The 25,418-nt window shown below is 36.7% G+C and overlaps 1 protein-coding gene across 2 annotated transcripts in view; it reads right to left on the bottom strand.

Annotated features, from left to right (window-relative positions):
* Positions 1 to 25,418, bottom strand: part of LOC150100146 (E3 ubiquitin-protein ligase HECW2-like) — a 708,695-nt gene that overhangs the window by 261,524 nt on the left and 421,753 nt on the right. For both annotated transcript variants that reach the window (XM_090402900.1, XM_090402899.1), the window contains one exon: positions 21,538 to 21,692. In XM_090402900.1, coding sequence (XP_090259026.1) covers positions 21,538 to 21,692 — 155 coding nt within the window. The remainder of the gene's footprint in view (positions 1 to 21,537; positions 21,693 to 25,418) is intronic.

Genomic DNA, 25,418 nt, shown 5'->3' with positions numbered 1-25,418 from the left:
TCAGGAAGTCCTAAGTGGCAGTATTATTATTATTACCACCCCAAGACCTCATGGAGTCAGAGACTCATCTGGGAGGTCCTTTTATCACACACAGCTCATCATACCGTGTTTTAAACACATTAAAACTCTTTGCAGACACCACACTCTCAGGCAAGGCCATTCCAATCATTCACAACTCTGCATGAAAAAAACCTACCTCTCACTCCCCTACTCAAACTCTCTTTATACAGTTTCCAGGGATGACCTCAGGTTCTCCCCTGATCTCCCACTATTCTCTGTAAAACTTCTCCAGCATTGATCCTATAACAGCCCCTTACCGACTTGCAGGTCTCTATCATATCTCCCCTCTTCCTCCTGTCCACCAGACTCTGCAAATTACATCTTCTCAATCTTTCCTCATACTCGACATTCCAGAGGTCAGAAACTACCTTAGTCAGTCTCCTTTGGACCCTTTCCAACATCTCTTCATCCTTCTGAAAACCCGGTGACCAAATCTGGGCCCAATAGTCCATGTGTGGCCTAATCAAAGCCTTTTACAATGGAACAAGAATCTCCCTACTTCTACACGTCAGTGTCCTCTGCGTCATTCCCAGAAGCCTTTGTGTTGTCTTCACAATTTTGGCGATGTGTCCCCTAAATTTTAGATCCTTATCCACTATCACCCCCAGATCTCTTATTTCCTCTACCTCTAACAACATATTCTCACCAAGCATAAATTCTGCATCCCATCTTTGTTTTCCAAATTTTAAAACTTACATTTAGCAACATTGAATTTACATCCCCATTTCCATGCCCAATCACTCAATCTATTCAAGTCTTCCTGTAAGGCCACAACACCTTCACTACACTTCATGGTTCGTCCCAACTTTGCATCATCTGCAAACAACTGAATATCTCCATCCAAATCTTCACCTATATCATTAATATACAAGTTAAATAGCAATGGATCTAAAACAGACCCCTGAGGCACTCCACTAGTGACTTTCCTTTTCCTGGATATCACTCCCCCATACACAACTTGTTGATACCTATCAGATAGCCAGTCTCCAATCCAATGCACCAATCTAATATCCAACCCCATCTGATCTAGTTTGACTGTCAACCTATCATGAGGTACTCTATCAAAAGCCTTTGTGAAATCCAAGTATATTACTGTGTATCCTTTTCCTCTGTCCAAGGAAGCAGTCACTTTATTGTAATAAGTAAGTAGATTACTAAAACTTTATTGTATTGGTGGAATCAGATGTAGTCCTTGTGTCAGTCCTCCCTGTTTGGCTGTAGTAGGACAGTTCCAAGTAAGCCTTTCCAAACCTCAACAAATTTGGATGCACGTGACTGCCCAAAATTTGTGAAGTATACATTTTAAGATTGTCAGCCCAAGACAACCCAATTTAGCTCACTGGGGGACAATATTTAGGACTCTAGGCCCAACTTCTGTTGCCTTTATTCAGCCTCATTTGCTCAGTGTTGGTGCCTGTGTGCACTTATCATTGTTTTTGTGATCCCTGATGATAGCAATGTAACATTGCTGAAATATAGGAAGGTATTAATTAGTTTTTTATAATTAACATTCTAGTATATGTTATTAGTTCCTGAAAAATTAAAATCTATGTGTAACCAACATATAAGCTTATTTATAAGAATTACAATCATCTACTTGAGGAACCCCCCCCCCCCTTCTTGATGTGATTGAGATAACGTGCTACCCATCTGGAGTTGGAAGACACAGCTGGAGAGAAAGTTCTTAATAAAAATAGGAAGGACCCCCCCCCCTCAGAACCAGATTAAACAGGTCCTTTAATTATACTATATCTCCAAGCTGTGTCATAGGCTTTTTCCATGTCAAGCAACAATGAAACCACATGTTCTCATTTCAGGAAAGCATCTCTTATAAATGGTTCTAAATGGACCAAATGGTCAGAGGTTGACTGTTGTCTGCAAAAGCCACATTTTATGTTGGAAAGAAGTTTGCTGCTTTTTTAAGTAACAGAAAAGCCCTGTGTTTATCATTTTTTCTAAGACAGCTGGTCAGAGCAATAAGATGATAATTGTTGGCTTAGGTTGGATCCTTGCCTGGCTTTCAGAAAGCAATGACAATCAACTTTTGCCAAGAGCCCAGAAACTCTTCTTCTGTAAATATTCTGTCATATAGTAAAAGAAGGAGATCCACAAAAGCTATGGGAGGTGTTTAATCATCTCATAATGGATGTCATCAGGCAAAATTGCACTATGCTTCTTCTTCTTCTTCTTCTTCTTCTTCTTCTTCCTAACATGGAATATAGGCCATGTGGCCTGTTCCGGTCTCATGCCATCTCTTTCTTGGTCTTCCGATTCTTCTTTTTCCAATTATTTTGTATCTGTATAATATTTTTGGTAGTCTGCTGTTGTCCATTTGATTTAAATGTTCTAGCCATTTTTGTTTATACTGTCTTATGTAGTAATTAATTGGTTTGATTTTTAGGGATTGTAAGATTTCTTCATTTGTTTTGTGGTCCCACTTGGTATATCCAGCTGTTTTTCTGAGGAACTTCATTTCTGCTGTTTGAATTCGTTTTTCATCTTTCCTTTTCGTGGTCCATGTTTCGCTTCCGTATAGTAGAGTTGGTTTTGACAAGACATTATATAGTCTGATTCTAGTGTGTTTTTGTACCAGGGATGGCTTAAATATACTGTTTATTATGCCATTTACTTTGACAAAGTTTGATATTTTAGTGTCTATGTCTTTTTCTTCTTCGTATGATAGATCACATCCCAAGTATCTGAAAGTGTTTACTTGTTCTAGTATTTTATTATCTATCACTATTTTACTTCTTATTGGGTTTTCTCCTTTGAATGCCATTATTTTTGTTTTTTCTTTGGATATTGTCATATTATATTGCTTTGAGATATCATTTAATGATTTTAATGATCTTTGTAAGTCATCTTCTGATGTAGCTAATACTATTTGATCATCTGCAAATAGTAGTGTATCTATCTTCATTTGCGGGGTCATTTATATATCAAATGGGTTATGCTGTTTCCAGATTGTTAATATTTCATTTATATATATATTGAAAAGCAGAGGTGAGAGGGTACATCCTTGTCATACTCCTCTTGATATATCTTTCCATTCTGAGGGTGTGTTCTAATTTAACTGCTATTTTATTTCCTGTATATATTTCGTGAATAGATTGTAAAAGTTGGTTTGGTATGTTTAAATTGGTTAATATTTTAAACAATTTTTGTCGACTAATTTTGTCAAAAGCTTTTTTTCATAATCAATAAACGCCACATGTGTTTCTTTTTGAAATTCTCTTCTCTTTTCTATTAATAATTTTAAAGTAAAAATTGGATCTATGCAGGATCGGCCTTTTCGGAAGCCATTTTGTTCTTCTAGTAATTTGTTTTCTACAATGCTACTTAGTTTCTCTTTTAATATTCCTGCATATATTTTATATCCTGTATTCAGCAGGCTAATTCCCTATATGCTGAAATAGCAAAATGGTTCTTTTAAGCTCCTCTTTAACAAATGGTTGATTGTATGGTTCTACATCCTTGGTACATAAGCTTAATATCTGTTTCTCTTTCAATATTAAAAATTCAGGAGGATATGAGGTTGTTGCTGAGATTTTGGAAAAGTTTTTGCCCAAAGTGTCTGCAATAGCTTTGGGATAAGAAGTAAAACATCCATTATGTTCCAAGGTAGACAAATAGTGTGTTTCATATCTACTTTTCATTTCCAGATTTTATCCCAGACAATTTTTGCACTGGTTGTTTGATTAATCGGTGATATAAATTTGGATTGTTTTTGAATCTGACATCCTACATGGCATGCTTTGACACAAGTGATAAATGTTTAAATGCTATTAAGTTTATTGTGGTAGGATATCTACAAAAAATACCCATGGTCTATCTTGATCTTTTTTTTTTGGCTGTTTAGCGCTCTTGGTTCCACCACTTTTTGGATAGAATGGAAATCAGGATGAAATTTTTTGGGATTGCTCCATGGACAATACAATTTGTGACAATATTTCACTGCTTCATTAATGGATGTTTGGCTGATAGCTTCAGTATTAAATTTCTCAAGATGGGAAAATGTATTCCAGTCAGCCTGGTCCATTTTCTACTTGTTCAGACACAGTACTGATAGGAAAATGATCAATTCCATATATGTTTTCAACAGCATCCCATGTGAGCAGTGGAAAAACAGTTAGGGGAGAATATTGTAAGATCAACTGCCAAATAAGAGCAGGTAGGCAAGTGAAAAAAAGGTATTTGCTCCATTATCAATAAAGGAGAGGTCATGGTTGTTGAGCATTTGCTCAATAATATGACCTTGTCTTGTCTATTTGTGTTGGCACTACCCCAAAGAGTTGTGTCCAATAAAGTCACCCACTGAGGTGAGGCAGTTGCATTATGCAATTGAGTTCCATTTCATTTAGTTCAAAACTTGGTGGTAAATACAGTAGTCCACTCCCCCCTTATCCACAAGAGATATATTCCAAGACCATCAGTGGATACTTGAAACTGCAGACAGTACCCTATAATGTATCCTATGCTTTTTCCTATACATACATACATACAGACTTATGATAAAGTTTAATTTATAAATAAGGACAGCAAGAGATTAACAACAATAATTAATAATAAAATAAAACAATTATAACAATATACTGTAATAAAAGTTATGTGAATGGAATCTTAGCAACCTCAGCACATGATTTATTTTCTTTTCTTATGAAGTCAAGAACTTTCACTTTTCACTTAGAGGAAGCAACTGACAGTTTCTCTTTGGCATATCTGAATTACCTGCATCACTACTCTTGCACTTTGGGGCCCATTATTAAGTAAAATAAGGGTTACTTGAGCACAAACACTATGAGACGGCTACTAAGTGATTAACGGGTGGATAGCATATACAGTAAGCACGTGGATATACTGGACAAAGGGACGCTTCATGTCCTGGGCAGCTGTGTGAGATTTCATCATGCTACACAGAATGGTGCACAATTTAAAACTTATGCATTGTTTATTTCTGGAATTTTCCATTTAATATTTTCGGACATAGGATGAAGACGGGTATGTGAATCTGTGTGATTAGTGATTATGTGATTAGATATAACTGGTATGAGAGCAAAACTAAATTAGTCAGTTAAAAAATTAATTTTTAAAGGGAGAAATGGTGACAATGTGAGTGCAAGAGCAACAATGTTATATAACTGTGTAAATGACGGGAATGAGCTTTGTCATGGAAATGTTGATGAGGAGAGAACAATTTTGATTTGTGTTCGTCCAGTTCTTGCCAATCAAACTTGTGCAAAGATGTCTACATGTATCGGGCACTAGAGAAGAATAGAGATCTGCAAGTTGTCCAACTGTGTCATGTAGACAAGAGTATACAAAAGAACAAGCAGGTGGATTATTATGACTGTACACAAATGCTAAGAGTATCAGAAACAAAGGGACAGAGTTTGCTGCCTTAGTCAATATGTTGGGACCTCAGATTGCAGGCATTAGCGAGACCTGGCTATCAGAATCAGACATACTAACTGGAATTGAGTGTAAAGGATACACTCTTTTTAGGAAGGATAGAGGGGATAGGAGAGGAGTGGAGGTGCTGCTAATGATATCAGATGATTTGAATCCAGTTAGAGTTGAGACCTATGATTATAGTAATACTACTAACAGTATTTTATGTGGCAGTGAGTTTGAAGCCATCTGGTGTGAGGTGGAATCTAACAAGATCAATTACATAGTGGATTGTTGTTACAGACCTTGTGGATCGGTTGCTAGTGATGAAAAAAATGCATCACCAAATAGAAAAGATGAGCACGAAAAGAGTAATCATAATGGAAGACTTTAATTATCCAAATACTGATTGGGTAGTAGTAGAATCTCATGAGAAGAATGAAAATGCATTTATTGAGCTGTTGCAGGACAACTTCCTCAAGCAGCACGTGACAGAAGGAACTCAAGGTCAAAGAGTGTTAGATTTTATTATAGTATCAGCGGGCGTCTCAGTTAAAGATGTAACTATTCTGCCTCCAGTTGGTGACAGTGATCATGCAGTATTCACTTGGGAAGTGACTAAGTTTATGAATGTTCTATTCAATAAAGGTTACATGCTGAACTACAAAGCAGGAAATTATGACCAACTGAAGAGTATACCAAGTTCAGTGGAATAGGATCAGTTGATGGATGGGAAGAATATTATTATTATTATTACGTGACACCTCCAGGTAGTCCAAAGACAACTCATCGAGAGAGGGAGGGCACCTACTCTACAACTCTCTGTCTCCACCACTCAATCCACCAATTACAATGAATCGAAAACTACATCATCATCTACAACAATGCCATCTACCACCCACCACCACTAGTATTCTCACACACAATCACAAACATTCATGCCCACGGCGGGATTCAAACTCACAGCCTTTTGGATAGAGAGAGGATAATAGTTAGAGCATATAAGTTATAACATATAATTTCTACATATGTGCCCCTGAAAAATGGTCAAGTGGAACATAAATCAGGATAACTCAACAAATTTATAAAAATTTTTCCAAGCAATCTGTCCACCAGAATTCTGGATTAACTTGCCTGCAGATGGAGAATTTATAAAAATGAATCTAAACCTTGTGAAATGCACCTAAATGGTGTCAGAATTTTTCAGAAGTAATGCTGTAAGTATGCTTACACCATACTTAACCCCTCGTCACATTACATTTGAGCAAGAAATATTCATGAAATATACTTTTCTTCTTAATTATACTGTTTTGTGATCATATATTGAGAGTGAAGGCGCATGGCTCAACTTTTTTTATTTTTTTGGGGGAAAAAAAAAGGACAAATTTTAAAATTCTAAAGGCCTTTATCTTTTATCTAACTATGCATTATTCTTAAAGATACCAAGCAATTTTATAAACTTGATTTTAATCCTTTTTCCCAAGTAAACAAACAGACAAGTAAGTCAAGTTTGCACCTGAACATAATTCAGGTCTGAGGCAACTCGTGGTAAAGGTGGAGTAAGCTCTCATCAATTTCCTTAGTATTTCCCCTAATGCAAAGCACATCCCCTTGTGGAGATGTATGATGCTATGCATTAAAGGCAAGGGCCACTACCCAGACCGGTTTCAACCTTTATTGAGGTCTCATCAGTGGGAGCCAGATCCAAAAATGCCAAGGTTGAAGTAATGCAGAGCTTATAAATTTTACCTAAACAAGTTACCACAAGGTGCTTTCGCCTGATTAAATAAAAATCTCAGGATGAGAGAAAGATGTAGAAAGTTTTTTACTATCATACATCTCTGCAAGGGGATGTGCTTTGCATTAGGGGAAATACTAAGGAAAGTGATGAGAGCTTACTTCACCTTTACCATGAGTTGTCTGCAAGCTTGACTTACTTGTCTGTTTGCTTACTTGGGAAAAAGGATTAAAACCAAGTTTATAAAATTGCTTGGTATCTTTAACATATAGTATACCCAAGGTAAAAAACTTTCCATACATTATTCTTGAATTTCACCAGTTTAAAGCACAGAGGAAATTGCTAAATATGTGCTACTGTGACAGGAATTGTCTAGAATAATATTAAACTGCTCAGCCAACCAGTTTTGGTTGGACAAGTAGTTAGCATATTCATTCTTCAAACAGGCAGTAAGGTAAAATCCTGCCATGGTGATGGAAGTTTACACTGGATATACTGACAGTGCATGAGAAGCATTTAAACTATACTTAAATGATGTAATATCACAGTGTGTCCCAAGAGTTCAAAGAACTCTTGGGACACACTCTGATAGGGTAGGAGTTGAATGGATGTGTAATCTTATTAAGCAAGAGATTCATAAGAAAAGGATGATGTGCATTATGAAAATTATAAGCAGCAGCCTAGAGTAGTCACAACTGTTGTATGGAAAGCAAAGTATGAAAAGTCTGAGCACATGAAAAGAAACTGGCTCTGCATGCTAAAGACAACCCACAAGAATTCTATCAATATGCTGCAAGTAAAAGAAAGAATGAATACAAAAGAATAACTCTTCTAAATGCAGATAGCATGAGAGTTACAGATGCTGAAGAGGTTGTTCAACTAACGAGCACCCATTTTGTTAAAAGCTATCAACCTGGTGTATGCGACATTAAGCTCACTGCTACCTCTTCACTGGATGAAGAAACTCAGATGTATGAGGATGAGGTATTAGAGCTGTTGCACAAACTGAATAAGAATTCAGCAATAGGGATATCTGCATGTGTACTAAAAGATTGTTCAGCTGAACTGGCTATTCCTTTGATTAGGCCGTTTAATATGAGTCTCAGAACAGTGAAGATTTCACAGGCGTGGAAAGAATGTAAAAATTCCATTGCATAAGGGTGGTGCAAAGACCAATGTTTCCAACTATCGACCAATTAGTATCTCAGGAGTGGTGGTGAAGATTTTGGAAAAATTGGTTAAGGCTAGCATTCAGAATTGGGTTGACAATGAATCTCTACTTTGCAATGAGCAACATGGATTTAGTAAGGGAAGGTCATGTTTTAGCAACTTGCTCACATTCTATGACAATGTTACCATTGAACCATTTGCACCATTCCCCTTGTCTAGTTCAATGGTAACATTGAACTAGAGAAGAGGAATGGATACACCATGATACTTTTGGATTTTGCTAAGGCTTTTGTAGAATACAGCATGTAGACTGTTGCATAAACTGAAGAATATGGATTTGGATTATAGAATATTAGCATGGATAAGAGGATGGCTGACTGGCATATCAAAAAGTGGTATATAGGGGATGTTAGTCTGCAAGATTTAAGGTAACCAGTGGTGTGCCACAAAGATCAGTGCTTGGTCCACTGTTATTCAATCTGTACATTAATGACATTGGGAAGGATTTGATAGGCAACATACAGCAATTTGCTGATGACGCAAAGATAGGTAGGGTAATCAGGAATGCAGTACTTGCAGATGGATTTCAATAGGCTGGAATTGTGGGCATGGGAAAATGGGTGTCAGTTCAATGTCAGTAAATGTACAGTCATTAACTTTGGTGTGACTAGATATCTAATGTCATATTATATTGGTGGGATTATGTTTGAAGAAACTGATAAGGGGCTAAGAATCTTGGAGTGTTAGTAGATAGGAAGTTGAAGTTCAGGGGCCATGTAGCAAAGATTACAACTACAACTCAAAAGATTAATTGCAATGCTGAAACAAACTTTCACATGTAAAGATAAGGATGTCATTTTGCCTCTTTATAAGGCGTTGATAAGACCTCAATTGGACTATTGTGCGAAGGTCTGGTCTCCTGGTTTCCCTTGTGATTCTGATATATCAGAGAGAGAGTGCAAAGTAGAGTATTAAAAATTATATCTGGATTATGATTATGAAGACAGAGTAAAAATTTGTAGACTGCCGACACTAGCAAACAGGAGAAAGAGGGAGTGATATGATTGAGACTTCCAAACTTCTGAAAGGGTCACACAGGATTTCAGTTGATGGAATTTTTCAATTTATTGAGGGTGGGGAAAGGAGAAGAGAGCATCCTTGGAAGCTGATAATGAATGCTGCTAAGCAGGGGGTGAGGGCTAGAATTTTCTCTCATAGGGTGGTGTGTGATTGGAATGGATTGCCATTGGATGTTGTGAGTGCAAGCAGTGTGAATGGATTCAAGAATAAATATGAAAGCTGGTGCGTGTTGTATGTGGCCTTCCTCAATGAGTCCCTGACTCTCTGGAGGTCTCTTAATAATAATAATATCCCACAGATAAGTGAATAGTTACCGCTTCCAGAGCAGCATTAAGCTGAACATGATGAAATGGTATATGACTGCTCATGAGAATAGCTACTCCACCAGAGCAGAGCCATCTCTTGTTCTGTCCTTGCATACAAGAGTGATATTCCTGATGGTACGATCCTCACTGGATTTTAAATAGGTTTCCTGCAGACAGAAACAAAAGGGCTTGTGTTTCTTCAGTAGGTGCTTGATATCACTGATATTATGGTGAAACACACACAGCAGTTCCACTGTAAAAAATTTTCCTATTGTTTAGGCTTCATAGATTTGCCTTGTTTCCAAGAGGTTGAGGACTTGCCCTCATTGGGTTTATATATCTCATTAGATTTTGGGAAGTATGGACAACCAGTGTCTATCTCTTTCCCTGGAAAAATATCCAATACATCATATGAGCCAGGATAACTGGCTAAGTTCGATTTGCTTTCAGTGGATACTGAAGTATCCATTTTTTTTAAAAGTGGATTCTCATCCAATGGAAGAACCATTTTTGAAGAAGAGCCATAAATAGTGCAGTTGATGCACTCAAAAGAGAACCAGTCATGATTGTAAAGTTCACATAATGGTGAAATTTTTATTTTATTTATTTTGTATTTCTTTCTCATCTTTCCACTTCTGACATGCACAGGAGTACTCTGGGTGATCTCCCTGACAGTTTATACATTTAGCTATCATGGCAGAGCAAGACTGCTATCATGCTATTTACTATCACATTGGGCAGCTGTGGCAGAGCCACGACAGGCAATTTCGGCATGTCCGTATTTCTGGCATTTGAAAAATCTTAGTGGATTAGGGATGTACAATCGAATAGAACAACCGAGATACTCTGCTTAATAGATGTTGGAGGCTAGGAGTATTTAATATAAGGATGATGTTTCTGGTTAGAATCCCTACAGATCATGATGCACCTCATACCAGTCATCCCTGATCTTTCAGCTCAGAACATATCTCCTAATCGGAGACAACTAGGAGAAAGCTGAGATCGTTTCACTACAGGAATTGAGTGTTTTATGGGGTATAAATGTCACAGGTATTCCACCCACTGATGCTGCTCTGAGTAGTTTTTCTGAATGTTGCTGACATGATGTTTCTACGAAGACATCGTCAGAACATAGTTTCTTTACTGTTTTGGGAGAACCTACCAGCCGTTCAATACCCTTTTGAATGAAGGTGGGTGACATTTTCCCTATACTTTTCACCTGTAGCATGGATGATTAGAAAAATTGGTGCATTAATACTGGTATCACATTTCTTTTGTGGAGTGGGGGCTAACAGAATGAAATATATATGGTGCAACGTTGCTACAGACCTGGAAGCACAGTTGCAGAGGAGAAAGAAATGTATTCCCAATTCAGCCTTATGGTGTGTCATTATGGACGACTTTAATTATTCAAAACATTGATTGCATAGAAGAGAAATCTCATAATAAGAATGAAGAGGAATTTACCGAGTAGTTGCTAGCCAACTTTCTCAAGCAGCATGTGAAAAAAAGGAACTCGAGATCAAAGAGTGTCAGATTTGTTCATAGAATCAGAAGGGGTCTCTGTTAAGAATATAATATATGTCTGTAAGGATATGTGCTTTACATTATGGGATACTAGGGCAAGTGATGCAAAGTCATTAGTTTCTATATACGAATTGCCCCAGTCCTGATTATTGTTATGGCTCCCCTCGATGAGTCTAAGGACTCCTTGGAGTCCTTAGACTCATTGAGGGTAGGCCCTAAACATCATGTCCATCACAACTATTCGACATTCACACAGCATCTATCATACTTTGCCTTGAACTCATTCACCGTTGTAACACCCAAAACCGACTCTGGCTGCTTATTCCACTCATTCACCGTTGTAACACCCAAAACCGACTCTGGCTGCTTATTCCACTCATTCACCACTCTAAAAGTAAAAAACCCAGCTCTAACACCCTTATAACCACACTCTTGCCCAGCTTCCATGGATGTCCCCTAGTCCTCCCACCACCAGTCCTGTTCTCAAAAATATCCTCTGAATTACTCCTATAGAAACCCTTCAGCAATTTGAATGTCTCAATCATATCTCCCCTTTTCTGCCTATCAACCAATTTCTGAAACTCACAAATCTTCAATCTGTTTTCACAAGGTTCATTCCATAGACCTGCTATCATCTTGGTCACTCGCCTCTGGATCCTCTCAACCTCCTCCCCATCAAGAAAAAACCCTGGTGCCCAAATCTGGGCACAGTAGTCGAGATGGGGTCTTATCAAGACTCGATACAGAGGAACAACAACTTGCTTATCTCTGCTCGTCAAAGTATTCTTCAACATCCAAGTGATTTGATGAGCTGATTTAGCCACTTATGCAATGTGCACCCCCCTAAACTTCAACTCCCTATCCACCAACACTCCCAAGTCCCTGGCCTCATCAATCTCCTGGAGTACAGTTCCACCAATGTGATATACTGCTGCTGATCTTTTCACCCCAAAATGCATAACCTTACATTTTGCCACATTAAATTGACATCCATTCTCCTTAGCCCAGACCTCCAATCTATCCAAATCATCCTGCTTAAATTTTGACATCTTCTGCATTCACTATTGCCCTACCCAACTTTGCATCATCAGCGAACAAATGAACCATTCCTCTCATATCCTTCCCTATATCGTTAATGAACAAATTAAACAGCAGTGGTCCGAGAAAAGAACCCTACAGCACGCCACTAGTCACAGGCCATCTTTTGGACTCTACTCCTGAGTAAACTACTCTCTGGTATATCTCTATCAACCACCCTCCTATCCATCTCACCAACCCTATATCCATTCCCATATGTTGCAGTTTACAGATTAGAATTACATGTGGTATCCTATCAAAGGTCTTATCCAGTTCAGCTGTCACTGTGTTATAAAACCTGAGCAAGTTACTGAGGCATGATCTACCCTTCACAAAACCATGCTGTCACCCCCCCCCATACAGTATTATCTCATTTTCATCAGTCCATTCCTGTATTTTTCCCTTGACTACTTTCTCCAAGACCTTGACGACTCCTGATATGCTGATCGGTCGGTAATTTGCAACAGTAGTCTTGGATCCTCCTTTATGCAGTGGAACTATTTTCCCCTCTTTCCACCTCTTCGGGACTAAACCAGACCCGAGACTCAGATTACACAATATGGTCAAGGGCACTGACAATTCTTTGACCGCTTCACGTAAGACCCATGCTGGTATACCGTCCAATCCCACAGATTAAGGTTAACATTAAGGTTTTGTAATAGACTATTCACCTCCACTTCATTCACCACAATTCCAGTATAAACTAATGGTTCCTTCATTCCTTCAATGTCACCACCTGGATAATATACTCTTGCAAAGTACTCACTCAGTAATTCCACTATATCGACTGATTCAGTGACCTCCCTACCATCGGCATTCCTTAAAATCATTTTGCCGTGTACAGTTTTTCTTTTACTTGCAGCATATTGAAAGAACTGTTTGGGATTCACTTTAGTTTGCATGGCTAATTTCCTTTCATAATCTGCTTTTGCTTTTCTTACCACACTCATTACCCTTCTGGCCTGCACTTTATACCGTTCATGTACCTGGAGGTCACCATTCTCCTTAAATTCCCTCCACAGTTGTTTCTTTTTTTGCAACTCAAGTTTAATGGTGTTATTCATTAACCCCTACTTGATTTACTATTCGGACTCTAGATATACACTCAGCCATAACCTCCTGTAAATGCTCCTTGACCACTTCCCATGCCTCAACATCCTGCCCTTGCAGTTTTACATGCCATGGCACTGAACCAAGCAATCTCCTAAGCTTGTCATACTTGCCAGCATGGTAATTCCACATGTACCCTGTCTTAATCAAAAATTTCACACATTTACCACCTCCAGGTCAACACCCTATGATTACTCTCACCAATAGGTGGCAACATGGTCATATTTATTACAGTCAAAGTCCCAGATACTATTACTAGGTCAAGCACTCTCGAACCCCTAGTATTTTCCATTACATGCTGTCTCAGATAGTTATCCCTTAGTAACTGAATAAAGTCCAGTTTCATCCTCACGTGTCCTCTCTTCCTTCCAATCGATGTTACCATAGTTGAAATCCCCCATAATAATTACCCTCCTTCCACTCATTTCATCAATTTGTCTATGCATATTATCTCCACCATCTATTCCATCACCTGGTCTATAGCAGCACCCAACTGTACATTTTGTTCCGTTAGTCTCAATCTCACACCAAATAGCCTCAAATGAGCTCTTTTCACTATCCTGCAATACAACTTCTATTCTCCTTGGCTGCAGTTCATCGGCTATCATCAGTAACACTCCTCCCCACCATTTTATTCTCACTGTCCCTCCTTAACACACTATACCCTACAAATTTTATCCCACTAACTATATCATCTTCTGTCAGCCATGTTTCACTAATGCAATAATCTGTGGCCAGGAAGAGCCAACCAAGGCCAAAAATTCTTCCTTTTTGTTCCTAATATTTCTGGCATTAGTATACATGAAATGCAGAGGTCCATTTGTCGCACACCTATCTTGATGCGTTATACTAACTATCCCATTCTGATTTCTTGTCCTTCATACTGGCTCGGGCACATTATATACATTCTTACACTCAACTGTCTCACCGATGTCCGCATATCCACTTCCCTCCCCCATTCCTTGGTAGTTCTAGTTTCTCTGGTTCTGTACATCCATTTTCACTTCATTCAGCAACACTTTTTCCAGTCTCTGCACACCAAATCCATTCAAATGTAAGCCATCCATCTTGTAACAAATCCTTTCGCCCATCAAACTCACTCCACACATCCACAAACTGCAGACCACACCCACCGTCTGCATAACCTGCGCATAAAGTCATTTGCGATTATGGCCCTCCTTCTAAGCTCTTCTCTGTCATACCACGGCAACAGACTCACTATCCTCTCTGTCACTCTTTTCTTTCGCTACCTCTAATAATTCCTTCATTTTTACAAACTTTGTTTGCTTAAGCTTGGATAAAGGATAAAAACAAGTATATAATTTCTTGGTATTATACCAAGAAAGTATATTTCTTGGTTTTTCCACCTAATATAACCAAGCAGAAAAACTTCCAACAACTATCTCTAATCCAGAATATTTTAATAATAAGGTGTGACACCTTTTGGCTACTCATATATGAAAATATGACTTCGGCATTACTTCAAGCTTGGCATCACCTCTGGTTCTGGCTCCTGATGAGACCTCAATAAAGGTCAAACTGAGGATGTTTATAAGATATATAAAGCACAGGCTAGAGACATTACAAGCATTTACGTAAAGCTAAATCAGAGAATTAAAAGAAATTGAATTTGGAAGAATAACTTTAGAAAATCGTACTACATTTGTGTCAGAAACAGCTGAGATTGTTCAAATAATGAGTGCTCACTTTGGAAAGTTCTATCAAGCAGTATATATCAAGCATGACAAACAGTATTATGTTATAAAATGCTCAGGAATCTGAAGTAGAAAGGTCATACTACAAAAACAACTCATGATAATTGCAATGTTAAAACAAATGTTGATACACGAGAGTAAAGAAGTGAATTTGCATAAGGACCTGATATCACTGCACCAAACTGTAGAAATGATGCAGATTATTATTATTATTATTATTATTATTAATATACAGGTATCCCCCACAGACTCAGGAGCCTCATCGTGGGAGACCCATACTAATCTTAATTCACACAATACCTATCACACATCTCCTTAAATTCATTTGTCATTGGGATACTCACAACTATCTCAGGCAATTCATTCCATTATTCACCACTTTCAAAGAAAAATCTAGTATGCACATCCACACTCTTACACAACTTCCAGGAGTGACCCCTTGTTTTCTTCCTACTCACCATGTACTGAAAACCTTCTTTTGTATCAATCTTATAGAATCCCTTCAACAACTTATAAGATTCTATTATCTTCCCTCTCCTACATCTGTCTATTAACTATGCAACCCACACACCTTCAGCCTATTCTCATAGGGAGCATTCCACAGACCTGTCAAAAGCTTGGTCGCTTATCTCTGAATCCTCTTTGCTGCCTCCTGATCTGCAGGAAACACGGGTGACCAAATCTGTGCCTAGCAGTCAACGTGGCTGAATCATAGCATTATAAAAGAGGGATAATTTCAAATGTCTATCCACCATCAGCCCTAGATCCCTAGCTTCATCAGTTTCCTGTAAACTAGTATCATCAATATGATATAAGTATTCAATCTTTTCATCCCAAACTGCATTACCTTACATTTCACAACATTAAATTGACAATCATTGTCCTTTGCGCACACTGGCATTTATTTAAGTCATCCAGCAGTATATCTGCATCACCTTTATCAACTCTTGCCTTCCCCAGTTTTGCATCATTGGCAAACAACTAAATATCCACCTTCAAAGCTTTTGCTATATCATTAATGTACAAATTAATGATACATGGAATACTTGTGTACTACAATGTATGTCAAATGAAGCAGAGGAATAGAGTACACTATCATCAATAAAATTATGGATAAGACTTGAGATTAATGAAAGGTTACTTACAAGGGAGATAGAGTATTAAAAATAAAAGAATTGGAAAATCCATGGTTAAATAACTTGATCTTTAATGGTAAAATTTTTGCCTATGAGTCAAAGGTATCTTCAAGAATAGAAATGAAACAGCATAATATACAAATAACAGAGAGAGAGATTCAAAAAACACTACCACAGCTACAGTAAGGTAAACATAATGGTCAAAAAATTCCTTCACATAAATAAGCAAATCAGAAAAGTTAAAAAATATTATCTGCCACAAAGAAGATAAAGCATGACAGTGAAATAACATCACGTGCAAGCACTGTTTGCTTACACTTGGATAAAGAATTTAGCTGGTGAAACATTAAAGATGCCAAGAAGATAATTTCTTGGCATCTTTAATTTAATGTTTCACCAGTTTCCTTGTAAATTTCCATAAGAGAAATTTGCTCTAATGTAAAATTTTAGTCTTATTCCAGAGGACCCTGTGCCCAGTAGAAATGGCATGTTCAACAAAGTCAGATGGTTCAGATCCATGATACTTGATGTAAGAGTTATGTTCTTCATGATGGATAAAGGCAGATCTTCAGGATTGTACATAAGAAGAAGACAATCCACATGAGCAAGGAATCTGATAGATATCCGAAAAACTAAGTGGAGAAAGCTTGTTCTTTGGTGATGAGAAAAAGGCAGGACTAAATGCCAATTCACATTTTTTTCAATTTTAAACAGGATGGAGATATTAGTAAAAATACCAGGATACTCTGACATTGATGAGGAAACCATCCACTATAACAAGTAGTGAATGAGCAAGAAAGAAACTATACTTCAATCCTTTCTTTTAGGGTTACACAGTGATCAGCATTCATTTTAAAAATTTTATGGAATTTACAACCGTATTAAAAAATTTTTTTATTATCCAGACGTTTCAATCTTCACATCAAGATCATCATCTGGAGTGTATATAAGTATACAGAACAAGCTGAGTTACATCATTAACTATAAGCTAGAGAAACAATGATTTGATCACATGTTATTCTACTGGCGTGACCTCTGGTGAAAAAAAAAAAAAAAAAAAAAACTTACATCAAGCTAAATTTTATTTTTACAATGACAGGAATAAACATTCTTTTAGATGGTTTTCTTTCAGAAACAATTGGTGTCCTATTTTTAGTATTACAATTCTTATTTTTGATTTACAATACTGGATTTTCTACAGTCCTGTTTATAGTTGTTCTTGGTGAGGAAGGTCGAATATATACCTTCCATATGTTTGGGATTTTTAAACCATCATTGTTGTTCAGATTGGGGTGGTTGCTGATAATCTCACAGGCTTCCTTGAATTTCCATTCATACTAAGTTCTAGTGTGATGTAGACAGCTGGTGGTTTTCCAGTCAATTCTGTGTAAGGTATTCAGGGCATGATCAGAAAGGCCAGCTTCACCATAATTATTATATTTAATGTGTCGTTTATGTTCTTTTTGTATAATAGGAATAGTGCATCCTGTTTCTCCTATATATGTTATGTTGCAAGTACAATAAATCCGGTATAACTCCAGGGTGAGCTAGTGGAGGGAGTAGGTCTTTGGATGAGTTGAGTAAGTTTTTTAATTTTGCAGGAGGTTTAAAGGTGGCTTTGAGGTTGTACTTTTGTAGTACTCTGTTTATTTTGTCTGATATTCCTTTAATGTAGGGAATGGTTATAGTTTTACTGTAGTCTGGTTTGTCTTTGTTTTTTATTGTGGTTTTGTAGAGAATTTTGTTTATAGTATTTTGGCTGTATCCGTTTTCTTGTAGGTTATTATTGATAATTTTAAAATCGTCTTTCAGTGCCTGTTCACTGGAACAAATCGTCTGAGCTCTGTTTTTTAGTGTGTTGATGACACCTAGTTTTTGTGTTGGGTGGTGGTAGGAGTTTATGCGTATATATTGTCCCGTATGTGTCGGTTTTCGGTAAACAGTGAAGGAAAGATTGCCCGAGGGAAGACGTGTGACAAGTGTATCTAGAAACGGAAGTGTGTTGTGTTTTTCAATTTCAATTGTGAACTGTATACATTTGTGTTGTTTGTTGAGGGTGGCTAAGGAATGTGTCTAATGTCTGGCGGCCATGGGACCAGATCGCGAAAACATTGTCAACGTATCTAAGCCAGACTTTGGGTTTTAGAGGGGAGGAATCTAGGACAAGTTGCTCAAAATGTTCCATGTAAAAGTTAGCAATAGGGGGAGGATAATGGCACGAGCCCATGGCTGTGCCTTCTTTTTGTAAGTAGAAGGCATTTTGCCATACAAAATAACCCGACCGTAATACATGCGCAAAAAGCACCGTGATATCTGGAGGGAATTTGTTTTGTAGGAGAAGGATTGTGTCATTGATCGGGACATTCGTAAAGAGGGCAGAGACGTCAAAACTGACTAATAAATCTTTTTCTGATGTAATGTCTTTGATGATGTTTATGAAGTGTTGTGTGTTTTTGATACAGGAAGGGGAATGACCTACCAACTCCTTGAGTGTTGCTGCTAATTTTTTGGCTAAGTGATACGTCGGGCTATCAATTGCTTCAACGATAGGTCTTAGAACTAAAAATAGGACACCAATTGTTTCTGAAAGAAAACCATCTAAAAGAATGTTTATTCCTGTCATTGTAAAAATAGAATTTAGCTTGATGTAAATTTTTTTTTCTTTTTTTTTTCCACCAGAGGTCACGCCAGTAGAATAACGTGATCGAATCATTGTTTCTCTAGCTTACTGTTAATGATGTAACTCAGCTTGTTCTGTATACTTATGTATACTCCAGATGATGATCTTGATGTGAAGATTGAAACGTTGGGATAATAAAAAAAAATTTTTTAACACGGTTGTAAATTCCATAAAATTTTTAAAATGAAAACTATACTTCAACCAGAGATGAGAGAACTCTTGACACTTCTGCACATGGCAGAAGGCAAATCAATTCTGATAATAGGGTAATCAATCTGTTTCATGGGATGAGTGTTTATTATTACACATTGGAAAATTAGCTTTTCTTTTATGAACATTCTAGTTTTTAAAGTGGTAACTATTTTGCTTGTATAATAATTAGAAAATTTTATGTATAAAGCATGTGATTTTGCATGTTGGTGATGAATTTGTACATCCCTTATTCTTTTCTCCCCTTCATCATGAATTGACTCTTCTTGGCATTCTGCCAACTACTGTTCTCTTAACTGTGGGCAGACTATAGTAATGAATCCAATTGCAAAGGGTGAAAGAAGAAATGACATAATTTTATTCTAGACAGCGTTGACACACTTCTCAGTGATAAGGCTTGAATAGCAATGGGAGATTAAGGATATAGTGGAGAATGACCTTTTAATGAGAATTCAGCTAGGCTTCACAAAATACCATTTCTTTCCTCCTGCAAATGGGTTAGGTGAACACCATTATGAATAAAAAATTACTTGTCTGATAGAGTTTAGCACCAGGAAGCAAATCAATCACACATTCCATTTGTGAAGTCTGATAAAGTTCTCTTACCATCACTCCACACTGAATGATAATGGCGATGGCATCTGGTATTTAAATGACAAACTTCCAACATAAGTGATACAAAAATTAAGAAGCATTTTATTTGTTCACAGATTTGCATACTTATAAAGGCCAGCTCATTATGGTAAACATCTTACATGATAATTAAAATGCAGCATGTACATTGCTTTCTAAGTGGATATCCAATCTTTTAGGATTTTTTATTTTTTAAGTGACAATTTTGCAAAGATCAAGCAAAAGCATGAGACAGCATAAAACAGCAATGAAATTAAACACACCATTAAATATCCAATTTCTCCATTCAGTGATGAACACATTGAATGGTACTCAGGAAAACTGAACTGCCATAAGCTTACTCATTTTTGCTGATTTTTAAATTGCAGTCCAGATATAAGCAGACTTCAATGAAGAACTAAGGTAAATTTACGTGCTATGATTCACATGAAATGAAATTAGCATGAAAATATGTAATTGTAATGAATGAAAAAATTGGGATTGACAATTTTCTAACATTTGAAATCAGTACATTCAAACTATTCTGACTTGCCTACTTTCATTTCAATGGGCAACAAAAAACTTTTTTAGTTCTTTGCTGCTGTGAAATGAATGTAGCCACTACTCAAGAGTGTTCCTCGGTTTTGAGATAGCTAGATTACACACGAACTTGTCATTGTCACTCAACAGAAATTACATAACACATTGTTACCAAATTTCTAACGAGTAGCTGAACAACAAGTGTTATTCTGAACTTTCAGAATAATAGACAAGTTAGCAAAAAAACAAAGGGAAATCAGCATCATCAAGGACACTGTGTTCACATTATTAATTACTATTGTAAAAAATGGATGAATGTGGACAAATGATGTAAAATATCACCATGGCAAATATGACACAGTGCAATGTTTTTTTTGAAATACTGTCAAAGCATCCAAACTGTAGAGCAGTAGTCTCTTAAATAGGACTATTCAGGTCCATTATGTTGCTTTCTTTTTCAATCTGTATACTTTTCATTTTCTTATAAAATAGTGCCGAGTTTGTATTGTTGATCATTTCAAATAACTACTCACAAAGAACATCTGTTAGTTAAATGTACATACAGTCACCTCTCAACACTACAAAAAATTACATTACAATAATAAGTTCACCTATTGTTGTGAACAATTCACTCATTAAAAATTTAAATTTTTACACAAAAAAAATCACTAAAACCTATACATATACTATGATAAAAGAAGTTCATTATAACAAAACTATTTACTATAACAAACTATTTCTGTGGTTCCTACAAGTCTGGTATAGTGTGAGTCAACTGTATCATTTAATATTCAATTCCCATTTTCTATTCCTTCATGATAAAAGGAATTCAGAGAGATAATCTTATCTTTATTTCTCAATTTCAATAATAATCATAGTTTTTTAATTATTTTATGTGTGATGTTTGTAACAAGAATAACAAAACGATGATAGCAGCATTTTCTATCACTTTCTACAGAACTCAGGCATACAGAAATGTATCATTAAAATAAAATTTAACAAGTCTGGAAATAGAAAACTTTAAAAACAACAAAATGCTCATAGGATATTATCAATATTAGAGTCATTTTAAAACCTACATTTCACCTCCGTTTTCATGTTCTCTAGGGTATAACAGAGCATGAGAAAAACAGATTTACAAGAAAATTTATATAGAAAAATTGAAATTTTAATAGACAAAAGCTCTTACGTGCAGGTAGGGGTTCCTCAAGCTCTACTCTCTGATATCTGATAGTTCTTTCAGGTATAGATGGTAAACGCGTAGTAGGAAAATGCTGGAGTGTAGCTGAAAACATTTCATTTCTACTTGGTGGACTAGCTGTAAGGTTTGTAAGGGAAGAAGTGCTAGGAGAAATGAAAATATAATTATTATCTGACAACAAAAAAAGATAATTTTTCATTAAATAACAAATAAAAATTATAATTTACACAAATGACCTCAATTATAATCTGGTATCGTTGCTTAGACATTACTTACCACTCCAGCTGATGTTTAAAGGAGAAATGGGGAATAATTATTAAATTATTCGAATATTTCACCTTGGTCAGCAAGGTATCTTCATGGGCACAAAGAAATTCACTGAGCATATGAACACAACCACACCAGCATAAAGGTAAACATAGACCAAATGTAAAGGGTGGGATCCTACAGTCCTAACAGGCACCCTCTATGGGAAGAATGATGGAATCTTGCTGAAGACTTCAAAATAATAGGTCCCCAAATTTTTTGGTAAAGTGAGGAACTCAGATTTGATAAGGTTTAGAGAATGTTGTAGCGCTGTTGCAGATTCTAGAAATAGTTTCTAAGATTTATATCTATATGTATAAAAGAGATAGAGAATTTTTCCATTGAATCCAATGATAAATATATATGGTGTGGTTCTCTACTCCAAAACAGCGATAGTGCAGAAAACAGACATAGTTTCTAAGTTCTTCCAATTTAACTTGTTGAGTTTCTTGAGCTGTCTTTTTTGTAGGATCATAATCTACCTGGGAGTAGGTATTTCAATCTTGAAATGAATTTATTGCTTCGAATCAAAATACATACTCCCAGCTAGATTATGATCCTACAAAAAGACAGCTCAAGAAACTCAAGTTACTGGATGAAACAACATCCATAGATCAGGAAACCATCAAAAGACTCAGAACACACCATGCTAGGCCTCCTAGAACATATGGTTCACCTAAATTACACAAAAACAACTGTCCACTTAGATTTATTGTGGATTTTATAAGCAGTAGCCCCACTTACAAAATATCAAGATTTTTGTTTAACCTTCTCCGTCCTCTCATAGGCTACTCAGCTTCATCAATTAAAAATTCCACAGAATTTCACACAAAATAAAAGACATTCAACTGTCAGAAACAGACATGCTAATAAGCTTCGACACTGTCTCTCTCTTCACTAATATTCCTCACAAGGAGACCACAGAACTGTTAGCTCAAAAATTTCCATCCGATATTGTGGAATTATTCAAATTTACTATCACATCTGGATACTTCACATGGAAAGATACAATTTATCAACAAGAGGTGAGAACAGCAATGGGCTCTCCCTTATCACCAAACTTAGCCAACCTTTTTCTGGAACACCTAGAAGATAGAATTTTTGCTCTTGAGCCAAAACCAAAAATATGGCTATGATATGTTGATGATGTCTTTGCAGTCTGGAGTCACTCTGAACAAGAACTATACTCATTTATAGATAAGATCAACAACCTTCATCCTCGCATCAAATTCACATTAGAAAAAGAATCATCATCAGGTATCCTTTCTTGATATACACATCCAACAAAAACAAGATAGTTCCACTTCCACTTCTGTCTAGTGTAAACCAACTTTTACATGTCATTACATCCACAATTCATCGGCTCACCATCCATCTCAAAAATATAGCATCATAAAATCTTTGATATCCAGAGCACACAAATTTTGTTCCCCTAAAAAATCTTTAAAACATAAATTGGAAATTATTAAAGATAGAGCTTATTAACCCTCCCAAACCGGCCATGATGTCTATAAATGTCCAGCAAAATCTGGATACGATTCTGTAACACCCGTTGAATAACATGGATAAGAAGTGCAATTTGGTCTTACTATTTCATCCACTTGGCCAGTAGGGAGATTAAAGGGATACAATTCAAACACAACTCAAAAAATCATCAGCTACTTCCCTACCAATCAACCTAGACAAAAAGAAGTCTGCAGGACTCCTATACCATATATCAAAGGCATCTCTGAACGTCTGTCAAAAATTATGAAGTACAAACTTGCCACTACCTATAAGCCAATTATCCAGAGCCACAATTTATTACCTTCTCCAAAAGACAAACTCTCACCTATGATGCTACCTGGCATATACAAAGTTCCATGTTCTTGTAAGATGTCTTACTATGGACAAACAGGACGATCTATAAGTAAACACATCTCTGAACATCAAGACCACATTTGTCTTATCAAATCTGGCCTCGCACAACATGGAGTTGAAAAATTAACCATAGGATTCAATGGAAAAACACCAAGCTCCTTAGATCCTTATATAAATGTGAGCATTTATATAAAGAAAGTGCTGACGCCTTACGTCACAAACCCAATCTGAACAGTAATGACTGTCTCACTATCCCAAAGTCTGGGAAATTATCCTCAATTGTATAAAATAAATTTATCGGCTATATTTTAATTAAATTTTAATTTACAACCAATTTTTTTTTTTCATTTCTCAACCACGATACTGTATGCACAGAGGAATTCCAATGTAAGCATGCGTACTAACTATTCCTTTGAATATAATTACTAGTATTGTTTGTAATAACTGTATTGATGATGTCTTAAGTATCTTAAGACAAAGTATCTACAAATTATTAAAATTTAATTATTGTGGTATACGTGTGAATTTTTATTATGAATACTCCAGAGGTTTCACTATATAATACATCCTCTGTCCCAAAATAAACCGAACTTTTCAAAAATAGAATAAACTAGTGGTGCCACCTGTTGTATCTTTTTGTTGATGAAAGCAGCAATCTTCATTAGTGTTGTGTCAACTCTTGATAACATTTGTTTCATTAGAAGCCGAGTTATAGTGCCATGAGTGACAGTGTGTTTTGACGACCGGTCGAAAATGAGTTTCAAAGAGTTTCAAAGAGAGCTGCAATTGACTTTTGTGTTAAACTTGGTAAAGTTTAACGCAAAATTGTAGTGTTAAACTTTCGATAAAACCTTTGTAAAGGTTTTATCAAAACGCATCAAATGCTTCAAAAAGCATACAGTGATGAATGCTAATCCCATACTCAAGTTTACGAGTGGTTTCAGCTTTTTCAAAGTGGTCGTGAGACGCTTGAGGATGACAAAATGCCAGGCCGTCCAAAAACTAGACTGAGCAAAGTTAACATCCAAAAAGTGAATGATTTCATCAAAGAAAACCCAAAATCGTCTGTGAGATTGATTGAAGATGAACTGGGGATTCCAAAATCAACTGTGCACAACATTTTGACTGAGAGTTTGGGCCTTCGTAAACTGAATACGTGATTTGTTCCCCACAAGTTGACAGACAACCAAAAAATGTATCGAATTGAACACTTCAAGGACCTCATTAAAACCGCTAATAAGGACTCAAATTTCCTTGAAACTGGTGAAGAAATGTGGTGTTTTGAGTATGAGCCCAAAACAAAGCACCAGAGTGCTGAGTGGAGACCACCAGAAGAGGAGAATCTAAAAAAAAGTCGCTTGGAGAAGTCAGAAGTAAAGTCAATGCTGATTTGTTTCTACGAGTCCAAGGGCATTATCCATAAAGAATTCATTTCGCCGGGCCAAATGGTCAATAGTGAGTTTTATCTCGAAGTTTTGAAGCAATTGATAGCAAGAATTCATCGTGTACAGCATGAATATCGTGATGCAGGCAGCTAGTCACTTTTGCACGATAATGCACCATCTCATCGTTCAAACATTGTGAGACAGTTTTTGAGCAAAAACCAAGTTTGTGTGGTGGATCACTCGCCGTATTCACCTGATTTAGCACCCTGTGACTTCTTTCTCTTCACCCGACTTCATTTGCCGATGAAAGGAAAGCGA

The sequence above is a fragment of the Typopeltis vanoorti genome, chromosome 13, assembly GCF_054136105.1.
Source record: "Typopeltis vanoorti isolate ZY-2024b chromosome 13, IOZ_Tvanoo_1.0, whole genome shotgun sequence".
Classification (NCBI taxonomy): Eukaryota; Metazoa; Arthropoda; class Arachnida; order Uropygi; family Thelyphonidae; genus Typopeltis; species Typopeltis vanoorti.
Note: the sequence above shows the minus strand (reverse complement) of the source record. Positions and strands in the feature narration are given on the sequence as shown.